The sequence below is a fragment of the Cheilinus undulatus genome, linkage group 18, assembly GCF_018320785.1.
Source record: "Cheilinus undulatus linkage group 18, ASM1832078v1, whole genome shotgun sequence".
In the NCBI taxonomy this organism is placed as follows: domain Eukaryota; kingdom Metazoa; phylum Chordata; class Actinopteri; order Labriformes; family Labridae; genus Cheilinus; species Cheilinus undulatus.
Window position 1 is genome coordinate 13042876 of NC_054882.1, and position 21938 is coordinate 13064813.

A 21938-nucleotide genomic window follows, 5' to 3' on the forward strand; every position below is an offset into this window, starting at 1 on the left:
CTGTATTTATATGTAGTCTGGGATACAGGTAGGATATTAAACATTTTCTCTTCCAGCAGCCCATATCCTGCCACAAAGACTAAATTTATCACCATCCCACTCCAATTAAAGCACATCCCAGTCTTACCTTTGAGTGTTGCCTTCTTCAGGACCTTCATGGCATAGAGTTGATTGGCATCAGGAGCCGTCACTTTTCGCACCAGGAACACCTGCAAACAGGAAATGAATTGGCACAAAACCCTGAGAATCTGAAGTCTTTAAAGGCTGATAAATCAAAGAGTGGTTGTGACTGTTTGTTACCTTGCCAAACGATCCCTGTCCCAAAACTTTGAGCAGTTCAAACTGAGAGGCATCGGCCTTCTCTGAGCCCTCTTTGACTACGTGGGTGATGTTGATCTCCTTGATTTCTCCATCGTCCTGAGGAGAGGGAAACAAAGGAGGATGGTGTAATAAAGCTGTCAGTTATACAGAACAAATGGCTTCAACAATGAGATCCGTGGCGTGTATGAACTGTGTGAAGGTTAGAAAAGAGATTGTTTTATGCCGTATAAAAAAATATTTTATGCTGTGAAAAGCCCTCCATCAGAATAAATACTAGAGAAGAGGAAGAGCAGTCAGAAGTGAGGTGCTTAAGATAAACAATTACAGCATGTGCTGTAAGTGTAAGTAGGAAGTGTTCCAGTGAAGTTTCTGGAACAATGTTACTGCAACATCACAAATGAACTGTCACTTCAAAGAGAACAATGTAAAACCCTCCAGTAGTTCACTTTTGGATGCACGCCGAGAAACCACAGAGGACTGCACAGAGACCGTCTCTGAGTTCTCTACAGGGTGGAGCACCAGCACAGCTGACTCCACCACAGCTGACCTTGGGTCAACCACAACCAACAACACCCAACAGAACACAGCGTCAGCAAGCAGGCATAAACAACAACAGCTCTGCTTTTAGAAGCAGGTTTTCACTTCTGTGTTCTCACTGCTGTTACGCCCCGGGCCAACATTGACGCTCAGTGCTACGGCTCCCTGCAGGGAGAACGCCACACTTTACAAAGTGGATGGTGAGGACACCTTTTTTTGTTTTCACGTCCACCTGGGAGAATAACAGCTACAAGAAAAGTAACATTTGAGAAGATAAAGTAGGACATTTGCCACCTGGAGCTTTCACAAACAGAGCATGGGTCTGTGTCTGATCGGCAAATACTGCTGTCATAATTCAACAAATGTCAAATAAGGCACAAGCACCAGCTGTCAGCCAAACAGGTGGTTACTCTCTTCATCACAGCTGGCTGTTGGTAATGTTACATAATGAAACGCACATTTTTGACCTCCTTCTGTACACTTTAGAAGCTCTGGTCTCTAAAACCATAGCATTCTTGAGAACGATGCCTCTCCCTCCATCTTGTGTAAACTCCATCGCCTGAGAGTGTGAGTGACAGGTCACAGAAGCACCCATGCCTCCAGACCCTCTAGTTGGCTTCCTACTCCCACTAGCTGACTACTCCAGAAGCCTGTGGAAAGCTCTGATAAGGTCAGGCAATAATATGGTGACACTGTATCCTGGGGTATCCCCTTTATTGATGGAGGGTCTGCAGTGATGGTTGTCATTCTGGAACTTTGTCCCATCTCCACACAGAATCTCTGGAGCTCAGTCAGAGTGACGATCAGGTTCTTGGTCTCCTCTCTTACTAAGGTCCTCCTCCCCTGATGGTAACCAGCTCTTGCAAGAGTCTGGGTTGGTTCAAACTACTTCCATTGTCTAGAGAGTTCTGGAAGCCACTGTAGTCTTTGGAACCTTTAGAGCAGCAGAAATGTTTTTGAAGCCTTCCCCAGAGCTGTGCCCGTCAACAATCCTGTCTCTGAGATGGGGTATTGAGTTTGGATGAATGAGATAAAAAAAAAAGTTTTTTTTTTCCAACTGTAGCATCAGGGGGAAAACATCAGAAAATGGCAAAAAGTTAAGGAGGTCTGAATACTTTCAAAGCACACTGTTCGTATGAACAAGCAGGTGTAGCAGGGTTACAAGAACATGGTTTGCTGTCAAGTTTGGTTTCTAGTATCTTGTATAAATGCATAGCCCCAGCCCCGCTCCATTTAAGCTAACCTTTTGTGTTTTTGTGGGTTTTATTGCTGTTAAATGCTGGTTATTGGCCATATACGACCATCAAAGCAAGTTGTTTGATATGGCTGGAATTCTGGAGGGCAACATTTCAAATTTTGATTCATCTGACCACAGAACAGTTTTCCATTTTGCCTCAGTCCATTTTAAATGAGCGTTGGTCCAGAGAAGACAGCAGTGTTTCTGGAACCTGTTCACATATGGCTTCTTCTTTCCATGATCTAGCTTTAACTTAATCTGATACAACAGACTGATGTGTTTCACACATCCATCTGGAAAATCTTCCATAGACGGTGTTTGGAAAAGGGCAGAGCCTTTGAAAAAACACTTGGAGGATGACTGGATGAACGCTCTATCTGGCACATCTTTACGGGCCAATCAGAGCATGTGACGTAGTAGGTGTGTGCCACTGCCGAGTAATAAACTCCTAAGAGAACTGCATAACGCGAACCATGGCGACTGTAGACATGACATGACTTCTTTTCTTTACATTTTTGAAAAGAACTCAATGCTGTTCTTTGTTCTTCTTTTAACAAAGAAATATAAACAATTTCTGATAAAACTGACACTACAGCAGCATCCATGATAATCTCTTCTGCCATAATTGCACCTTCTTTGTCGCTGCTTGCTTACGTCGTGACTCCGCCGCACCAGGAAATACTGCCTCTTACTCCTCAAACGACGCTGATTGGTCCTGTCACTTTCTAACTGGGCCCAAACGGTTTAGACGGGAGCTATGCAAGATGGATTCACCAGTGAGAAACACAGAAACAGGCAAATCCATCTGCATTGCAAGGTTAACTTTAACTGTCAAGTTTTTGCAAGACCTCGGCCCATCGTTACTTCGGAGAAACTCTGCATCTCTAAAATGCTCCTTTTCTACCCAGTCATGTTACTGACCTCTTGACATTTAACCTAATTAGTGTCAAAATGCTCCTCAAGCTGTTTTTCATTAGTACCACTTATTTTCCAGCCTTTTGTTGCCCTGTCCCTACTTTTTTGAGATGTGTTGCAGCCATCAAATCCAGAATGAGCTAGTATTTTTCAGTAAAATGATAAAATGTCTTGGTTTCAACATCTGTTATGTTCTATTGTGAATAAAATATGGGTTTATTAGATTTGACCTTCACGGTTTAATTTACTTTGTTCACAGCGCCCCAACTTTGTTGGAACTGTGGTTGTAATATTTCATGGATTAAATATCTATGACTTGGTACATAAGTTGGGTGACATTAAATGTATGAACAAATAAGAAAACTAATTTTTACTGCATTAAATTGTTTAAAGAGTAAACTATAGATTTTGATTCTTTAGTGTCATAAATTATTTTTGTCTTTTGTTGTGTATGAATTATTTTATTTTGGCTCAAGGAAATCACAAAACAAGCACGTAAGAATATAATTTCTGCAACCTTTGTGCAGACTTCCATCATTTAAAGAGAAAACTATCTCCCATCATTAAATTAGCCGTCACTTTAAATACTTGTTATGTAATCCACATGTTTATTATCAGCCTTCATTAAGCAGAGAGACTGCTGCTATCTTGGTGCATCTTAAAGTTTCAACAGTAAACTATCAGTGTGATCACCACAGGCTGCAGCTCGATACTGTATCTGACAACAGGAAACCAGAGTTCGGTTGAATGTGCAGGCTTCAGCTGCTGTTTCTACACAAACAGATAACATCCAAAAGCGTGCGTGCTGCAGATACACACTTTTCAGCTAGTCCATTTAACAGTAAAGTCAGTAACAGCTCTGATGCGTCTAAAACTACAGATATTATCACTATGAGGAGGAGGAGTGTTGTTACCGTCCAGTTGCTCCTTGGTGCAGGTATAGACTCACAGCTGTTTTCTGCTGCAGATGTTGATTTGATGCTGTTACAGTGAACAGCGCTGCCAGCCAACACTTTGTTCTTTTTGGACAGGTAGAAGGTCAGAAAGCGGCTCAGGGAGAACTTTCTCTTCTCCTTCTCCATCTCAGCACTCCTCAAACTCCTGCTTCATCATCCTAGCAGCGTCCATAACAAGGCAAACACCACACTACCTGGAATAAATCATCTCCAAAAAAAGCCCTCACCTCCTCTCTGCACAAGCACACTTTAAACTCATTTGTGCACTCATGTCAGGATCGCTTGTGTGGACGGCAGGTAAATATGGAAAAAATCTCTGCCCTCTATCTTTCTGTTCTCTGTGCAGAGGCCCTCTGCTGTACTTTATATCAACTCTTCATCTTCATTTTCTCTTCCATTATCTCTCCTGTCCTCCCACTCTGTGTTTTCTCCTCGTCCTTTCTGTCCTCAGTGACCAACTGCAGCTGAAGTGAACTGGAACCGAAGCGGGCAGGAAGGAAGAGCGTTTACTCATTCTCACAGTCCTGCACCCTACAAGTCCCACAGAGCGAGAGAGAGAAAAAAAAAACTGAAAACTCAAACACATCTGTGGCTGAAAGTGAGAGAGAGGGAGAGATAGAGAGAGACTAAAACAGCAAAAAACAAGAAAGCTTTGTTTGCTGTTTGTCAAATTAGCCCGCCATCATAAACAATAGTTCTGTTATCATTTTTAAAGCATCTTCACACACTGACAGCAGTGCTGCTGCTGGAAATAGACACATTCTCTCTATGTATTTCTTACAAAAGCATGCTCCCTACACAGCGCCATCATAATAACGGTACTTAAAGCAATACTGTGGCTATTTGTTAATACCCTGGGATACGGTATAACAATATTACTATTCCCAGGTGGAACCTTTTGAAAAAGTTCTTGGATGGTGAGTGGATGAATATCATATCATCATTAATGTATTGATGAACGTGCTGCTATAGCTACATCCAAGTTAATTCCTTCACTTATTGCAGCCATTGGTTACTAGCTTGCAGTACAAGTAAACCCTGTTAATAGCTGCAGACTTGTGTTGCTCAAATGATGCTGAACGGGCTGTCTGATCTCAGAACATTTCCCGCTGGAGCTTTGCAGGGTGGACATTCCTGATGACAGACATGAATCTGGTTGCCTAGTAAGGTCACCACTAATCATATCTACTTTGAGTATTAGAGTATCAAAAATATGATACTCTAATATTCAATTATGATAGGTTACAATTTCCTGACATAAATGTACTCCCACACCCCCCGCTGGGTTGTGGCCTGGTACAAAACAAGACTCAAGTAGAGTCTAAGCTGTAATGTAGCCACCCACCACTGGTAGGAGCTGTCTTGACCAGTTACTGGGCCTTCTCTCCTCACTCTACTGCCTAGATGTAAACCAGCACAGTGGAGAGTTAGCATCTCATAGCATGGAGTAGTTTTAGCTTTAAAAGAGGCTTGATATTTTGACATCAGTAACATGCAGACTGCGTGGAATACGTACAGAACAACAGGAAAACATTTAAGATATACAGATTTTAACCTGTTCATGCATGAATTATAAAATCTCCAGTAAGGATTTTTCCTCTTGTTGTTCATCTATTCTTAAGGCATGAACAACAAGTCTTTAGTTTTATTTTTTTCAAGCCAAATTTTCCAGAGATTTCATGTCCTCTAGAGCAATGGTTCCCAAACGTTTTTTCCATTGAGTCCCCCCCTTCACATATCTAAAAGCTGGGGCCCCCAACAGCCCACAAAAAAAGGGAAAAAAGGAGCACCCTCCCAACAATAAACTTCTTTCTGGTGCACCCCCACAGCCCCACATGAAAAATGGCTTCAATCATCATTTAAAGCCAAACAAAATAGCCAAAAACACAAGTTCTATTACCGAAAGACTTTAGTATGAACCATTCACATGTGTTATCATGATTTTAGATAGTTTGAATAACCCTAATTTTAACGACCTCAGAGCAGACAGAACCTTGGCACCCCCCCATGGGGGTCCCAGACAACAGGTTGAGAACCAAGGCTCTAGAGCAGTGGTTCTCACCTGGTCCAGCATCAGGACCCACCACCACGTCATTGACGATAATTCGCAACCCAAATGCTTACATTTTTTTAGTCAAAATCAAAGTTTTTAATGAAAAAATGGGGATATAGATTTGACATGGAACAAAAGATGTGATGACACAATGACATGGAGACACATCCTTCAAAATAAAAACATGTCATAGGCTTTTTGGGATGTTTTTCTTCCAGGCACATATCCATGACCCACTGAAAATTCCTTCACGACCCACTTTTGGGTCCAGACCCACCAGTTGAGAACCAAGGCTCTAGACTTGACAACAGGCGTTTTCTCACAATCTAAAATCAAAACTAGGACAATTCAAATATGTAGCTGTTACTTGATGCTACAGTACTTTTTTACCTGCATGGATAGAAGGCTTTTGTGGATATTCCAGAGGCACTTGGCATACCTCACTGGCTGTTGGCCATCTTGGTTTAAAGAGAGGATAAATGCACACAGAATGGCTTGCCACTTGGAGTCAATAAGGATGTTGTATTACTGTAGTGACTGATTAGCAGGTATGCCATCAAAACCCATGCATATGCAAGAAAATGTCTTTGGAATAGCGATCCAATGTAGTGACCTGTATGCATTCAGAATGTTTACATGCATGGTGAAGTTCAGCTTGATTAGGATCTTTAACCGGACTTTTGTCTTTATCTCAATCTCAACCATATTGGCACAAGTATGTCTGACTCTGCTATGATCGGTGGTGACATGCCCTTTCCAGCTTGTTTTAATGAGGCCTTCTTTCAGTTGACCATGCTAACAAGTTAGCAGGCAGCTAACTGAGTATATGTCTACTGATGAAAATAAGAACAACTTTACAGCTCTGTACATTTTTACACACACCTTCTGCTTTACTTTTGGTTCATATATAGTTAAAGCTATCTCTAGCTTGTTGTGTTATTTGAGCGCTTTGAGAAAACGCAATTTGACATGATTTGTCTAACATAATCCAAACAATATCGCTCATCCAGGTCTTAAACTCGTAAATGTTCCTCCATTTGTATGCCGTGACTTTCCTCTGTTGACCCCAAAAGCAGGATTTATGCCACTTCCCTTTACCCACAATCCAACAGGATGGAGCTTGAGGAAAAGGGGGATGCAGGCGGAGGACGATGAGGTAAAGACGAGTCAAACGGCTCACTTTTAGATGACAGAGATTTTCCTGTCTGTAGCCAGGCATGTCCTCATCATAATAGTCTATTCCTGTTCATCCTGCCTCTGGAAACAGCTCTCTTTAAACGTCCTCTCATTCTTTCTCCCTCTTTTCATTGCTCTTTATGTGGTAAATACATCTCTCAACAAAGACAATAGGTTATTTCACACCAATATGAGTGCAGCGCATGAGTCAACTTGACCTTACAGCGGCATGATGGAGCTGTCAGCAGACCTACTTTTCCTAAGCATGTGATTACACCGCAGTGCAGCCCACTGAGGTAGGCTGACTTTTAAAGTCTTTCAGAGGGGTAGAGAGAAAAATGAAAAAGTGTGAGAGTGCAGAGAAGGTAAAGCATCAGTAAACTGATCAGTGGAAGAAGAAGAGGGGCTGCAGGTAGGTCTGAGAAGGAGAAGAAGAGGGATCACATCTTACCTGGGCTCTAATATTTGCAAACTCTTTCTCTATCCAGGAGATATGAGACTGGTGCTATGGAGAGGAGGGTTGTGTTGGAATGGAGATGTTATTACAGGTTACAGAGAGCATGCATGGTCATGTAAAACAGGTTTATTAAAGTAGATGGACACACAGAAAATGCATGACGGAAAATTAAAGGTTGAATTCCCAAACACTCACACACTCACTAAAAGCGGTAAAGAGCGTAAGAGAGTGATGGTTGCCACAGCAGTGACAGGAAACCCTCTCTTCCCTCAGAGTTTTCACTTCCTCTTTTCTAGAACTAAACTCAAGTCCTTCCTGCTCGATGATTTAAATGTGTTTCTGCTCTCAGCAGGGAGCTGTGGTTCAGTTTAACTACCGCTCAGAAAAATGAAGAATTACAAAGAATTTATCTAAATTTATTACATGATGGCTAAGACCATAGAAATGAGCAGAAATAAACCCAGGCACTAGAGTTCTTAGAGTTTAGTGCGATTAGCAGATGTTTTACTGATTGAGGCTCATTTAAAGGGATACTTCAACATTTTGGCAAATTCGTCCATTGCCATAATGACTATAGTCTTAGTAATAGGTTTGTTGCCTTTAATGGTTGTGCAAGCTATTTTTAGATCGGCGCTGCCGAATTCGGAGCTGCTGTGCCAACTCAATGGAAGCAGACGGTATTTTTGGCTTTCCCTCATCAAACTCATCAAATACACAATCCAACAACTCCAAAACACTCTCGCGGACAAGTTGTGACCTGCACATTCACCACACTATGAAATAATAACGTAAAATTATGTAACATTACGACACATGAAGCAAATACTCTGAACTACTTTCCGAGTAAACCACTGGGCGGAGTGACACAGTGCAGCAGCCCTGTCTGGAGTGTAGTTCCGGCTTTGCATTTAGCTTTAAAACATCTCCGTCTCGTATCATTCCATGATTATTTCATAGCGTGGTGAATGTACAGGTCACAACTTGTCCACGATAATGAGTTTGATGAGGGAAAGCCAAAAATACCGTCTGTCTCCACTGAGTTGGCACAGCAGCTCCGAACTCAGCAGCGCCGATCTAAAAATAGCTTGCACGGACAACTAAAAGTAATGAACCTATTACTCAGACTATAGGGATTATGGCAATGGGCAAATTTGCCAAAATGTTGAAGTATCCCTTTAACAAGAGTTCTTCAAGTCGAATAAGCACTTCCAAAATCCTTTGTTTGTGCACTTTTTTAATCCTGACATATCATCAAACAAAATCGAACAATATTGATACTTGGACTGGGCAATTAATCACAATACTGCAACAAAAAAATCCTATTTTCTTCATTTTTGTATGTTTTTCTTATCTAATATGAGAATTATATAAAAATGATCATTTCTTTTAATACAAAAGTTAAATCTAATTTGCAAAATGAGTCAAAATCATCACAATAAGGTATTCTTTTCAAAATTATTCAGCCCTAGTTCAATATAATATTGTGTTGGCCATAGTAAAGAATGAATTATTGCTTGTTTTTGTTGGAAAATGCATGAGATGAGGAACTTAAGAAATCATCGCATATTAAATTGCAATTGCAATATTTTGGGGAAAAAAACGCAATTAGATTATTTTCCCAAATCGTTCGGCCCTAATTGATTCAACAGCTAAAAAAGTCCTAGCACCCAATATAGGCTGTTTGCAGTCACATGATCCAGATGAATGTCAAATGTGGGGCAGGAAAAGAAGAACCAATGGGAATAAAGTGAGTATGTTAAAACACAATGTGGAGCTGTTCTGCATGCTGCAGTTATCATTCGAAAATTATTACATTCATGGCTATGATACAAAAAAAGTGATTATTTCCCCCGGGTTAACTGATTTGTGTGTCACCATCAGTGCATGCAAGAGAAAAATTAACCCGCACATCCCTCCTATAAATGCACTGATTGAGGTGCATGTTTCATGTGAAAAAATGTTGCTTATATGCTGTTGTTTCAATGTTTTTCTGCATCTTCCTGCTGCTATTATTATATCTGTGCTGTTATTTGAGTGTCACAACTAAATGCACTGTTGATGAATACTTTCAGAAAGCGTACGAAATTAACCTAAAACCACAGAAGATGGCCATTTCTACCACCCAAGTACAGTCTCATTCTGTGGGAAATGCTGCTTGGTATCAATGTTTTAAAGTTTTGAAAAATTCCAGTCTAAGCAGAATAAAAGCACACAAGCTTGACTGTAATGTAACGGTAGACTAAAAGCATAGAGCGTCCTCATTGAGAGTTCAAGGAGGAGGAAGATAAACCCATCCTCCTACGTTTCCTCGTAGTTCACAGCTGAGAGGACGGCAGATCGGCATCCCATCCAACAGCAGGAAGGAAACCCCCTCCTCTCCTCCTAAAATATCACCACTCACACGCATACACAACTTCCTGAAGCTCAGAAAAAGCCCTCCAGCCCTCGACACATCCATCACCCTTCTCACCACCCACACTGACAGAGACGATCACATCAGCTGCAGGTCATGATAAAAACATGAAAAAGCATCCACTTGCCTCTCCAGTGCGTGTTTTGGTACGAAATATGTGCCTCCACATCTCTGAGTCCAGATGTTCCCATGTCACTGCTCTCTGTGACACTCGCTGTCTTACAAACGCCTGTGTCAGGGTTAGCTAAGATTTCTGTATGCAACACCACAATGACACAGATAGTATCTGCATGCACACATTAAAATGGGAAGTGAAGTAATAAAAGTAAATGTGAGCAGCAGGCAGACATGTTGGGGGCTGACACGGTTCAGGAAGTGCCTTTTAGAAAGTGTGTTTTCTCACTGGGAGACTAAAAACAAGCGACAAAGAGGGCTTCTCAACAGCTTTTATACACTTTAATGTGATTTTGATCAAAACTGATTCACTTTGCATGATGAGGCACTCTCTCTGATTACACAAGCCTCTGCTGGCAGCTGCGGGACTCACAGAGAAGAGGAGGAAATCGATTGCATACCGATGCTCGACAGGAATCGGAGAGATTCTTGAGAAAATGAAAATCATGTTTGACGTCTGCAAAATTCTTAGGAGTCTACTCTCCAAATGTATCCTCATGCAATGACGTTTGAGCAGTGAGGCGCTTTAAAGGGCATTTAGTCTCTCACAAATCTGAGCTGAAGCAAACCAAGCTCATGTGAGGTCCTCCGGTCAGAGGCTGACACGCTGCAATGCTCTCTGATAAACACAAGGGGCCAGTGCAGGCCTGCAGCCACAGCATGCTCAGAAGAAGGCAGCTTTAGACAAGTAAGGGCATGTTCACATGGTCAGCTCAGGCCTCCTTTAGTGCACCAGAGTCCTGACATGCTCCATATGATGGTAAGGCTTTCCACACAAGAAGAGACAAAAAAGAGACAGAGAAAGAGCGGGAATCAGAGGTGGGTAGGAAGTTCAAACATGCAGCGAGCAAGTTCGATAATTATAGCTTTAGAGTTTCTGCAGCCGCTCCTCTTTCCTGGAAAACTGAGCAGCAGCACCTGCATGATTTCAACTGTGACAGCTCAGAGTTAAAGAACAGAGATGAGGAGGAGAGAGAGAGAGAGTCCTGAGAGAGAGTCGGCAGAGAAGATGCATGTTTATGAGGGGAAACAGAGAAGTGCTTCAGCCTCATTACTATGAAAACAAATATTCTGCACTAGGCTTTGTCTGAGGAGCACAGACTCCGACAGAAAAGTCAAATATTCAGTCGGATCGGCTCTGGCTGATTCTGTGAATGCACAATAAGCAGTGATGTTATAAAACTCTTAACTCTGAGTATTGCAATACTGAGCTCACGGTATGATTATATCATAGAAAGAACTGGGATTAGGCCAGTTATGGAGAAATGGTTCTTTTTGTTTTCAATCAAATAGCACTTTTCTCCACTAATATAAGTAATATTGTCTGCTCATCTTGCATCTATTAAACCTCAAAGTCTTCATCTACCCCAACCATGTCTGCCCCCGCCCCCCTTAAGCTAACTAAGTCTAAGAAGAGACGCCAACAGCAGATAGTTGTAGTGTTATGTAGAGCTGCACCACAGCATCTGTTTATAACAGCTGACAAACATCCACCATCTGGAATTAATGTGGCATGAACAGATATCAACAAGCAGTATTAATCAGCTGTGTCCAATCAATTGAATGCTGGCATCCAGTAAACCAAACCTCTGAGTCAATGAGGAGTTTTTTTTTTTAAATCCTGTTGGATAAACTCTGATCTGTTTTCATTATCAAACACAAGAAGAGACAGAGTCTTGCACCAAAAGAAGTGATGACAAGCATCAGTATTAACCATCAGCTGGATCAGTGGTTCCCAACATGGGGCCCTGGAACCCGTTGGGGGGGCTTGAGGCTTTCTCTGCTCCGAGGTTGTCAAATTAGATTTGCAAATATTAAGTAAAATTATGATAAAGCACTTTAACAGTTTATACAATGGCCTTTTGATAAGAAAAATCTTATCAATTAAACAAATAAATGAATTTTGATTTTTGGCAACAATATGACAATATCATTTTCTGTTAGGGTCTTGGGGGGGTTCAGAAAAAAATGGTTGGGAACCACTGAGCTAGATCATTTTCACATTAACGCTGAAATCAGCCCTAATAGTTACAACCAGTGCAACCATTGTAAGGTGAGGTATCGCTACATCCAAAATAATAAAGACTTGAGAAAAAAGTGATGAAATCTTGAGGGCAGAGTGTCAAAAGTACTAAAACCTTGAAAAAATAAACCTTTTCAGGCTTTTCTAACCAAAATATGTGCCTCTGGCCTGTCCACAATCCCCTCAGGAATCAGAAAAATCCACCCCCCCCTTTGAGAAAATGTGTGCTAAAACAAGCTTGTTCTCAGATTTTCCCCTCATGATGTCATGTGGGGAGTTAGCACCACCCCCGGTTGGCCCTCCCCGCTTGGAAGAAAGGTCCGCTCTCCCCTCCTGATCCTCCACTAAGGATCAGCCACATCTATTAAGCCTAATCCATTTCCTGAGAGGGGTGGGGTCAGGGGTGGAGTCAGATAGCTCATTAACATTTAAAGCTATTTATCATACTATCTACTCCCTCTAAGGTCAAAAACATACCATTTTCCATTAAATAATTTGAGAAGCAATGGTCTGAATGTAAGAAAAACTCAAAACAGTCAAAAATGACATTTATCTAAGGCAGTGCTTCCCAACCCGCACTACATGTACCTAAGGAAAGTGGAGCCCCCCAGAACCCAAGAGGTAAGAAAAAGTGAATAACTGCTCTATCATAGTTTTAGAGCAGACAATACCTAGACTGGATTCATAATTACTTTGTTTCTAATTTGCCAACTGATTAAAGTTTTATGAGGACTCTGGTGACCTCTGTTCTCCTCAAGAGCTTAAATTGATCTATCAGCTAATCATTCAGCTATAACGTCTTTTATACGACATTGATTAGATCTTATTTAAGTTGTCCTCTACTTGCCTGTTTGTCTACTTAATTAATTCCTAGAAACAAATATAATATACTGCTGTTTAAGTTATCAACTTTATAACAGCAAACAAAATAAACGTAATTAATGTTCGTTCCCAGAAAGAAGGAGAGCAAAGGCACACAAAGCTGGTTTTAACGTAAGAATGCAAACAACTCTAAGGCAGGAATTTCTTGTATACAGCAGCCACAAGTGGTTGTTCATCTACTGGTGTGTTTCTGAAGCAGGGTCCAGACATGTCTGCAGGCAGGCTTCCAAGTCTGTCAGTGCAGAGACAGGAACGTCTCTCTCTGTTTTCATCAGTCTGAAACTCTGCCCCCTCTTCCTGCTATACTTTGGCGGGCAGGGCTGACTTATTCATTCAACAGGTTAATTTCCTGTTCATTATCTTTTTTTTTTTCCATAGACCGACAGGCTGCTCCTACAACACACCTTCTTTCCACTTGGCCTGACAGCTTCTCCATCTGTCCACCTTCATCCTGTCCTTTCCACTGTCCTACTCCTCCTCTCACTTTCTGAATTTGCCCTCTAGAAACACCTGCTGCAGAGCTGTGACTGACAGGGCAGTAAAACAAAGAGGAGCCAGGGAAAGGAACAGGAGGATGTTTCAGGGCTGCAGATGGACGTCCAGCATGTCCCAGTACAATCCTCAAACATCTCTTCATGGTGCTTCAGTACAGGCTCAGCCTGGGGCAGCAGAGGGAGAATCCATAGGAGATTTAAAGAATGTCTTAAAAGATAAAAATGAGAAAAGTAGGTGCAAGCTTGCAGAACAACTTAAAGGCTCATCAAGAACAAAGAACAAGCAGCGCAACAAAGACGAATAGTCCTCCTTATCCCTCACTACTTAGCAGAATGAGCTCTGCCTTTACTAGTGAAGCTGCACAAAGATTTATCAAGAACAAGAGCTTCATTAATAGTTCATCATTTTTAAACAGCAGAATGAGAAAATATTTAGCATATAGTTTGTGATGGAACAGTGATACAAAGAAAATTAATATGCTAAATTTACCTTTACCTTGTCGATAAAGGACAGTAAGTAATCAAACATTGATAAATCATAACAAGACACCTGTGTCTGGAAGGTCCAGTCTCTGTTTAATCAGTATTCCTGGCTACCATTACACCATTAAAACAAAAGAACACCCCAAACAACTCAGACAAAAGGAAAAGTCTAAGTCAGGGATGGATACAAAAAAATGTCCAAGGCTCTAAACATCCCCCAAGAGTTCAGTTAAATCCATCATCAAGAAATCAATGAGTATGGCACATGTGTGAATCTGCCTGGATCAAGCTGTCCTTAAAAACTGAGTGAGCATGCAAGAAGGAGACTAGTGAGAGACGCCGCCAAGACACCTATGACTACTCTGAAGGAGCTCGTCTAGTCTTCACCAGTCACATCTTTATGGTAGAGTGGCAAAGAGAAAGACACTGTTGAAATAAACTCAGATTGAATCAGAACTAGAGTTCACCAAAACGCATGTGGGAGACTCCATGGTCAAGAGGAAGAAAGTTTGTTGGTCTGATGAGACCAAAATGGAGCTTATGACTAGAGCCCGACTGATATGGGACTTTTGGGGCTGATGCCGATACTGATACTGGGGGCTAAAAAAAGCTGGTATCCGATATATCGGCCGATATATGAAATAAGAACATTGATATACACAGGATATATACAGTACATGAACACAAATTCTTATATTTATATTGCCATTGTTTATTACACAAAGATGCAACTTAGACGACGTTAAAACACTGTATAATAGTTTTTTGTTAGATAATGGTGAACATGTGAATTAACAGTTGCATTTATCATTGTTTATTCTTAACTCCTGCATCTCTATTCCTCAAAGCAGTAGAGATGCAACTGGTCGGCTATCGCTCCCACAATGCTTTGCATGTCAAACAAATATGGCTGCCCACTGAAGAAAGTCAAAATACATGATCGAAAATGGATTCAAAATGGATAAAAGGGACGCTTATTATCAGATGTAACGCTGTGGACTTTATCTCCAAAGACCCCGAAAAGTCACCAAAGTTTTGGGCTTGCTATAACAGCGTCCTTCAGAGCTACAGAGAATCGATGGTAGCAAACAAACGGCAAAATGGTCAGTTTACAGAGGAAAAAAAAGAGTAGGTTTCTATGACTTACGGTTCAAAAGTTATCAACATTTTCATAAACTGTGTCACGTATTGTTGTACAGGACATCACTGTCCTCAGAGACTCCGGAAAATCAGCCAAGTTCTGGGCTCTATAGAAAATGTTCTGTAAGAGCTATGAATGCTTGGAAGACATGATTAAAAAGGCAGAACGGATCTGTGTTGCGTGAGCTCTAAGGGTTAATATATCGGCTACATATTGGCCGATGCTGATTAATCTGTGATACGCTATAATCGGCCTGATTAATTGGCCCGCCAATCAATTGGTCGGCTCTACTTATGACCATCAGACCAGATGCCAAACACACCATCCCCACTGTGAAACACAGTGGTGGCAGCATCATGCTGTAGGGATGCTTCTCAGCAGCCAGCCCTGGAAGACTTGTAAAGGTAGAGGGTAAAATGAATGCAGCAAAATATAGGAAAATCCTGAAGGTTTGGATTGGCATTAAAGAGGTTTATTCTGTATTATTTTAGTCAAAAAAGCCATATCAGTTTGACCATGATTGATTTGTAGAATTAATAAAAGGGTAAAATGTCCAAGGGGGTGAATACTATTATATATCCACTGCATGTCCATGTTTTTTTCTAAAATTGGCTGTGCAAACCTGAAAATTTAGCATTAAAACTGTTCTAAAGGTGCTAAAGAAACATAGATGTAACACTGTGTACATGCAGCACTCAACCATCTGGCATCATTAAATAACACCAGCATATGTAAAGCTAGCAGGAAGTCTTAACACTTCTTTGTAAATGTCATCCAGAAGTTTAAGGTGGATGCTACAGGAAATCTGACGGTGGTAGCACAGGATTAGCACAGATGCTAGAGGAAATCCTGTACTGGCATCAGCAGTATTAATAGCAGCAGCAAGGGGAGAGCAGTAAGATGATAGGCAGATCAACGCTGGGCAAGTTGACACGAGGCCATAATGGCGTTGTGTAATATGTACAGTAGCAGCAATAGTCAATAAATAAATAAATGCATAAAAAAAGAGGGTCAGAAAAGGCAGGAAGGAGTTAGAGAGAACAAAAGAGAGGGATGGAGGAGAGTGGGAGTGAAAGGAAGAGAATAAAGAGTGGATGCTGGTAATATAAACAATGAGGTCATCCCTGCCTAGCTGGCTGACTGCAGTGGAAATGTGTAGCACAACCACGTCAGCATGCAGAGAATATGGATCGACACCTGCACGCACACGCACAGTACAATCTATAAACACAAACAATAACAGCCGTGTTCATTAGTACCTCCGTTATCACGTAACCAGAGCTCAAACCCTTCACACCAGCTGCAAAAAATAGCAGCTTCATATCTCAGTCAATACTTCCTGCTTCCTCCCTCTCGTGGCTCGCCGCTCTCCTAAAATATCAATCCAAACACTTCAGAGTGCGTAAATCACAGCTCTGGTGTTTGCATTCGTCGTCTGACCATGCATCAGTCTTCTTATTTGATTCCTTCTATGCTCCAACTGGAAAAGTTTGTGGCAAATATCTAACCTGTCTGGTCCTGTCACACCTGAACTCTTCACCAGTGAGGTGAGTTTGAGGTCAACTCCTTAAGGGTGCAGGGGGTTTAAGCCTAAAAGATGATTATGAGCAGCTGATTTTGGATCAAGTCTGCACCCTGAGATGTTAAGAAAAGGCAACTAGATGCACTTTTAAAGGCAGACAGCAGTCAAGCCTGCAAAATGGGATTTGCTGAATACTGTTGCCACCCCTTAGGTGTTATGCATTCATGTTGTGTGGTAGCATGGCCTCTATCCATCAGGCAAAATGTGCACATTGAGCTGCAACCTCCAGGTTTGAAAAATGAAGTGCAGAGGTTATAAACTGCACTTCTTTTGGGGACAGGGTGCAATGACATTGAGCTTTCATACACAGGGAATGAAAAAAGGCTTGCATCAGGCCAGGTGAGTCACTAAAGCTGCAATCACTGTAGCTATTGATGCTCAAATTCTGTGCAACCATTCAAATGAAGCTCCTTTGTTACCTATAATGGATTCTAATTTTGTGCAGATTTGTGCAGATTTTGTTCAAACTAGAGATGCACCAACTGTAAAATCAGGGCCAGGTAACTACCAAAGTTTCAAATAAAGTTGAGATGATGGCTTACACCCATGTCGACATTTTTTTCCTTGCTACGTTTTGGCGCAACTCCAACATTTTCTCTCATATTTGACCACAAAACAGATCAGAAATCGTCCAACAGGTCCAATCTTCTGCCCAATAACAAATCTCTTCTCTCAATCAGCTGTTGGGTGAGCTAAATGCCAGGATTATATTGCTATATATCTGCTACTGACATCATCAAAAACATCATATTCAGGTCACTTTGGTGTCTTCTGTGTGAATGCAGCCTTAACTTCAATCTGCAGTTAGGCATTGTCTGATGCAAGACACATAAAACTCGCACACAGCAAACCCAATTCATCTGACAAGAGAGTACATAAACTAGTTTACAGGAAGTGGTTTCAGAGTCAGCGATGAAGAAATACACAGAGAACTGTGGCTTATTTTGAGTCATTTTGGTCAGATACAGCGCTCTAAAACTCCTCTGTTGTTTAAAAAGTCATCAAGAGGAATGTTCATCAAATATACACCTATATAATGTGTGCCCATGCTTTTATGTGTGCATAAACAACACAACCATGCAAAAGCACACCTCTTCCAAGAAATGTGCCATGCTTGAGCATGGCATGGCGCATTCACACCAGTCCAACAAACTGGACTTTAAGGGTCAAATGGAGAGCAGATAGTCTACAGAGATTATGCCCTGAGAGTAGGGATGCACAATATCATCAGCATTATATCAGTATTGGCAGATATGAAAATGTATGCTCATATTTACAGCTGACACTTTGGCTTTAAACATGTGTCTATATCAGCTGTATGAACAAACAAATAAGTGAATTTTAGTGTGAACTAACAGACCCATTCATGAAGATTCCTTACACTTTCAAGTAAATACAAAAATAGCTACAAAATTTAACACCCTTTAGTCTTTGAGCCTAAAAGGTCACATATTTTACCCTATCAAGACAAGTTTATATTGGTCACAGAGGTCCCCAAAACATGCCTGTGAAGTTTGTTGCTGAAAAAACACTCCAGTACTGGATTACCTCATGTCTAAAAATCCCTCTGTTTCAGCCCTGCTCAGAAAGAGCCGTTTCTGTCTGTAGCTCTAAATGTTGATTAGCTTTCTGACTCCGCCCCTGGCTACGCCCACTCAGGAAATGGATATGGCTTAATGGATGTGGCTGTCCTGATCCTCAGCTGAGAGGAGGATCAGGAGAGGAGGGCGGAATTTTCTTCCAAGCGGGGTGGGCCAACCAAACCTGGGGGTGGAGCTAACTCCCCACATGACATCATGAGGGGAAATCTGGGAACGGCTTGTTTCAGCACACATTTTATGAAAGGGGGGGGCTAGAAAAGCCTGAGAAAGTGTATTTTGCATAAGTGAACTTTAACTTTGGCTAAATTGATTTATCAACTTCTGACACACTGATGTGGCTGAGCTGACTGACAGAAAAGCTCATTCTAGTTTTTGCCAATAGGCTAAAGGCCTGGTATTATAAGACCTGTTATTCTGGGCTTCCAGCACTGGGCTTCAAACCTCCATCTCTAATACCAGTGGGTGACAACACCATAATATTTCTTGCAGAGACCATTAGGCGGCTAGTATGAATTTCATGTGCACTGTATTCATTCCTTTCAGACAGAGTTAATTACATTTCCCTTGTCTATTTCTAAGCTTTTTATTTGCTGATTTTCCTTGTGTCCTGATTAGATGAGTAAGTGCTGCTAATGACATGATGTGTAAATTTCTTGCTGTTTAAGTGTCAGAACAAGATCAGAGTCTGCTAAAAACTATGTCTCATGGGGTAAGAAACTTAGACAGGGTTCCTACACACTTTTAATAATCCAATTCAAGACTTATCAAGGATCCTCAGGAACTCTGCTTACAATGAAACTGGTTATTGAATTTTACTGTACTGCATATTCTGCTGCTGCCGTCATCACAGCAAAGGTCAACAGTTAAATAGTCCTTGGGGCGCTACTTCAAACTGCTGATCTGGACAAATGGAGGAGAGGAAAGGAGAATGAAAAATGGAAACAGAAGGACGATTCATGCTCTCTTCATTCATTTACTGGTAAAATAAAACGTCCAATAGAAATCTAAAAAAATAAATTAGCAGAGGTTTGGTTTAATCAAGAGGGAAGATCAAGGGCCAGATAATAATCTCCATCAGCATCCATATTAATAAGCGCTAAAGAGGATGAGAGCAACTGGTCGGAAAATTCTCCTTAATCGTAGTTGAGAGGGCGAAAAGCGTGAAACTATGGCAACTGTGTTTTCTCTCTCTGTCTCCATCGCCGAGCGTCCTCTCTGTGAGAGCGAGTATGAGCGGCAAGGCCACGCATACACAGAGGAAACCGCTTTAACAGGAGGCTTCCAGGTAACGTTCGCCAGCCTCCAGATTCACAAACAGAGGACTTTTGGGCCCTCCATCTTCACTGTGTATGATCTTGTGCCAGATTTCTCCTCACAGCATCCCAGCTGCAGCAGCATGAATTTATCGGTTTATTCAGTAGGTCAGAATAGGATGGAGAAGACAAAGCAACATTAGTGACGGCATTTAAAGGTTGGTATTAAGGCTGTAATATCAGAGACCTTTGAAGAAACGCAGCATTATCTCTGAGACGACGCGTAAACACAGACGGGATGATTAATGTCAGTGCTACTATCACTACTGTACTGCTTAGAGGATGTGAGGATGAGGATGTGAGGATGAGGATTTGACAATGAGGATGTGTTTGTGAGGACAGTGTTGTTTTGAGTGTCAGTTTTAATCCAAAGTGATCTGTAAATGAAAATCCATAGAAGAAGACCAGTGTTGATTTACAGGAAGTGTGTGTTTTTGTGCGTCTTCCCTTGTGTGTATTTGTCTTATCATAAACCTTTTCTGCTCCTGGTGGCACAATCGGGGCTTAGCGACTGCAAGGACACGGTAACCATGACAACAAGGCCCATAGCAGCCATGAATGGATGGAGGAGGGGATGAAGCAGAGAGATGGATGGAGCAGGAGTCTGAGGGTGCGAGTGTTGGAGGTTTGCAGTTTGTTCTGGGATGATAGGAAAAAAAATGACATTTGGACTTACTAGGACTTAACTGCACCAACATTCAGCGTCCAGCTGCATCCATTCATAAAAACCTCCTGTAGAAGTCCAGTATGAGGTACATAAAATAAAAGAGCAGTTTTAAGTTTTTACAGCATTATTAAAGGGACAGTGAGAGCAATAACCTCATGTTTATCAATATGCATAGACAGATATCAATAAGCATTAATTAGCTGATCTAGAGGCTAAGCCAATTAACCTGAAGGGCTAATGTGCAGAATTTTCAAGCCCTCAAAGCACAACAGTCCAAACAGACAGAAAACATTGGAATGACTGCTCCACTTAGAAATGCCTCAACTTTAGTGTCAAAGACAGGAAATCCACTGCAATAACATAAATAATTGAATAGGCTTACAGATATTTAAAAAAACAGCCTACACTATAAGGCAAATAGGTACTTATTGTTTAAAAATTTATAGTGGTAAAACAGTGGCCAGTACACATTCATGAACATGGGTATGTAAAGGTGCCATATTGTAGCCACAGGCTAATTTCCATCTGTAGTCCCCCTGGAGGTTGATGGTCTACAAATAAATGAGCACATCAAACAAGTAGAGAGCCTCTAAAAAGTATTCACCTCCTTGGATGTTTGACCCTTTTATTGATTTTATAAATCAGTCATGGTCAATATAATTTGATGTTTTTTGACCAAAAAAACACAACAAACCTCTTTAATGTTAACCCCGTCCTCCAGGATTTTCCTATATCCTGCTGCATTCATTTTACCCTTTACCTTTACAAGCCTTCCAGGGCTGGCTGCTGAGAAGCATCCCCACAGCATGATGCCGCCACCAGCGTGCTTCACAGTGGGGATGGTGTGGTTGTGGAGATGTGCAGTGTTTGGCGTCTTGTCGGATGACCAAAAAGCTCCATTCTGGTCTCATCAGACCAAAGAACTTTCTTCCTCTTGAACATGCAGTCTCCAACATGCATTTTGGTGAACTCTAGTCCAGATTTAATCCGAGTTTTCTTCAACAGTGGTTTTCTGTTTGCCACTCTCCCATAAAGCTCTGACTGGTGAAGAACCCAGTTGTATGCAGACTAGTCTTTTCCATCCCAGCTGCTGAAGCTGTGCCATATTCCTTCATTTCTTGATGACTGATTTAACTGAACTCTGGGGAATGTTCAGAGCCTTGGAAATGTTTTTGCATCCATCCCCTGATGTATACTTTTCAATAATATTTTTCTCTGAGTGTTCTTTTGTCTTCATGGTGTAATGGTAGCCAGAAAGCAGATACAGGTGTCTTTATACTACAATCACTGAGACACATTCACTGCACTCAGGTGATCCTCATTTCACTAATAGTGAGACTGCTTGCACCAATTGTCTGGACCTCTGTTGAATTAGGTCACTTTGTTTTCACTTTGCCATTAGAGGATATTTTTATAATCGTATGGACCGTGACTGAGCTATAAAATCAAAAACAGGGTAGAACATCCAAGAGGGTGAAGATTTAATATAGGCACTGTATGTTGTTAATATACA

The 21938-nt window shown here is 41.3% G+C and overlaps 1 protein-coding gene across 4 annotated transcripts in view; it reads right to left on the reverse strand.

Moving 5' to 3' along the window:
• The window catches only part of rps6ka1 (ribosomal protein S6 kinase a, polypeptide 1), an 86762-nt gene that overhangs the window by 18765 nt on the left and 46059 nt on the right, over window positions 1-21938 (reverse strand). The window contains exons 1-4 of one of the 4 annotated variants that reach the window (XM_041812490.1): window positions 10193-10320; window positions 7647-7700; window positions 301-417; window positions 128-209 (exon numbers count right to left, since the gene is read on the reverse strand). In XM_041812490.1, coding sequence (XP_041668424.1) covers window positions 128-209; window positions 301-417; window positions 7647-7700; window positions 10193-10234 — 295 coding nt within the window. In that variant the 5' untranslated portion in view covers window positions 10235-10320. Of the gene's footprint in view, window positions 1-127; window positions 210-300; window positions 418-3924; window positions 4453-7646; window positions 7701-10192; window positions 10321-21938 lie in introns of those variants that run through there. The other 3 variants (XM_041812488.1, XM_041812486.1, XM_041812489.1) reach the window with 3 other exon arrangements.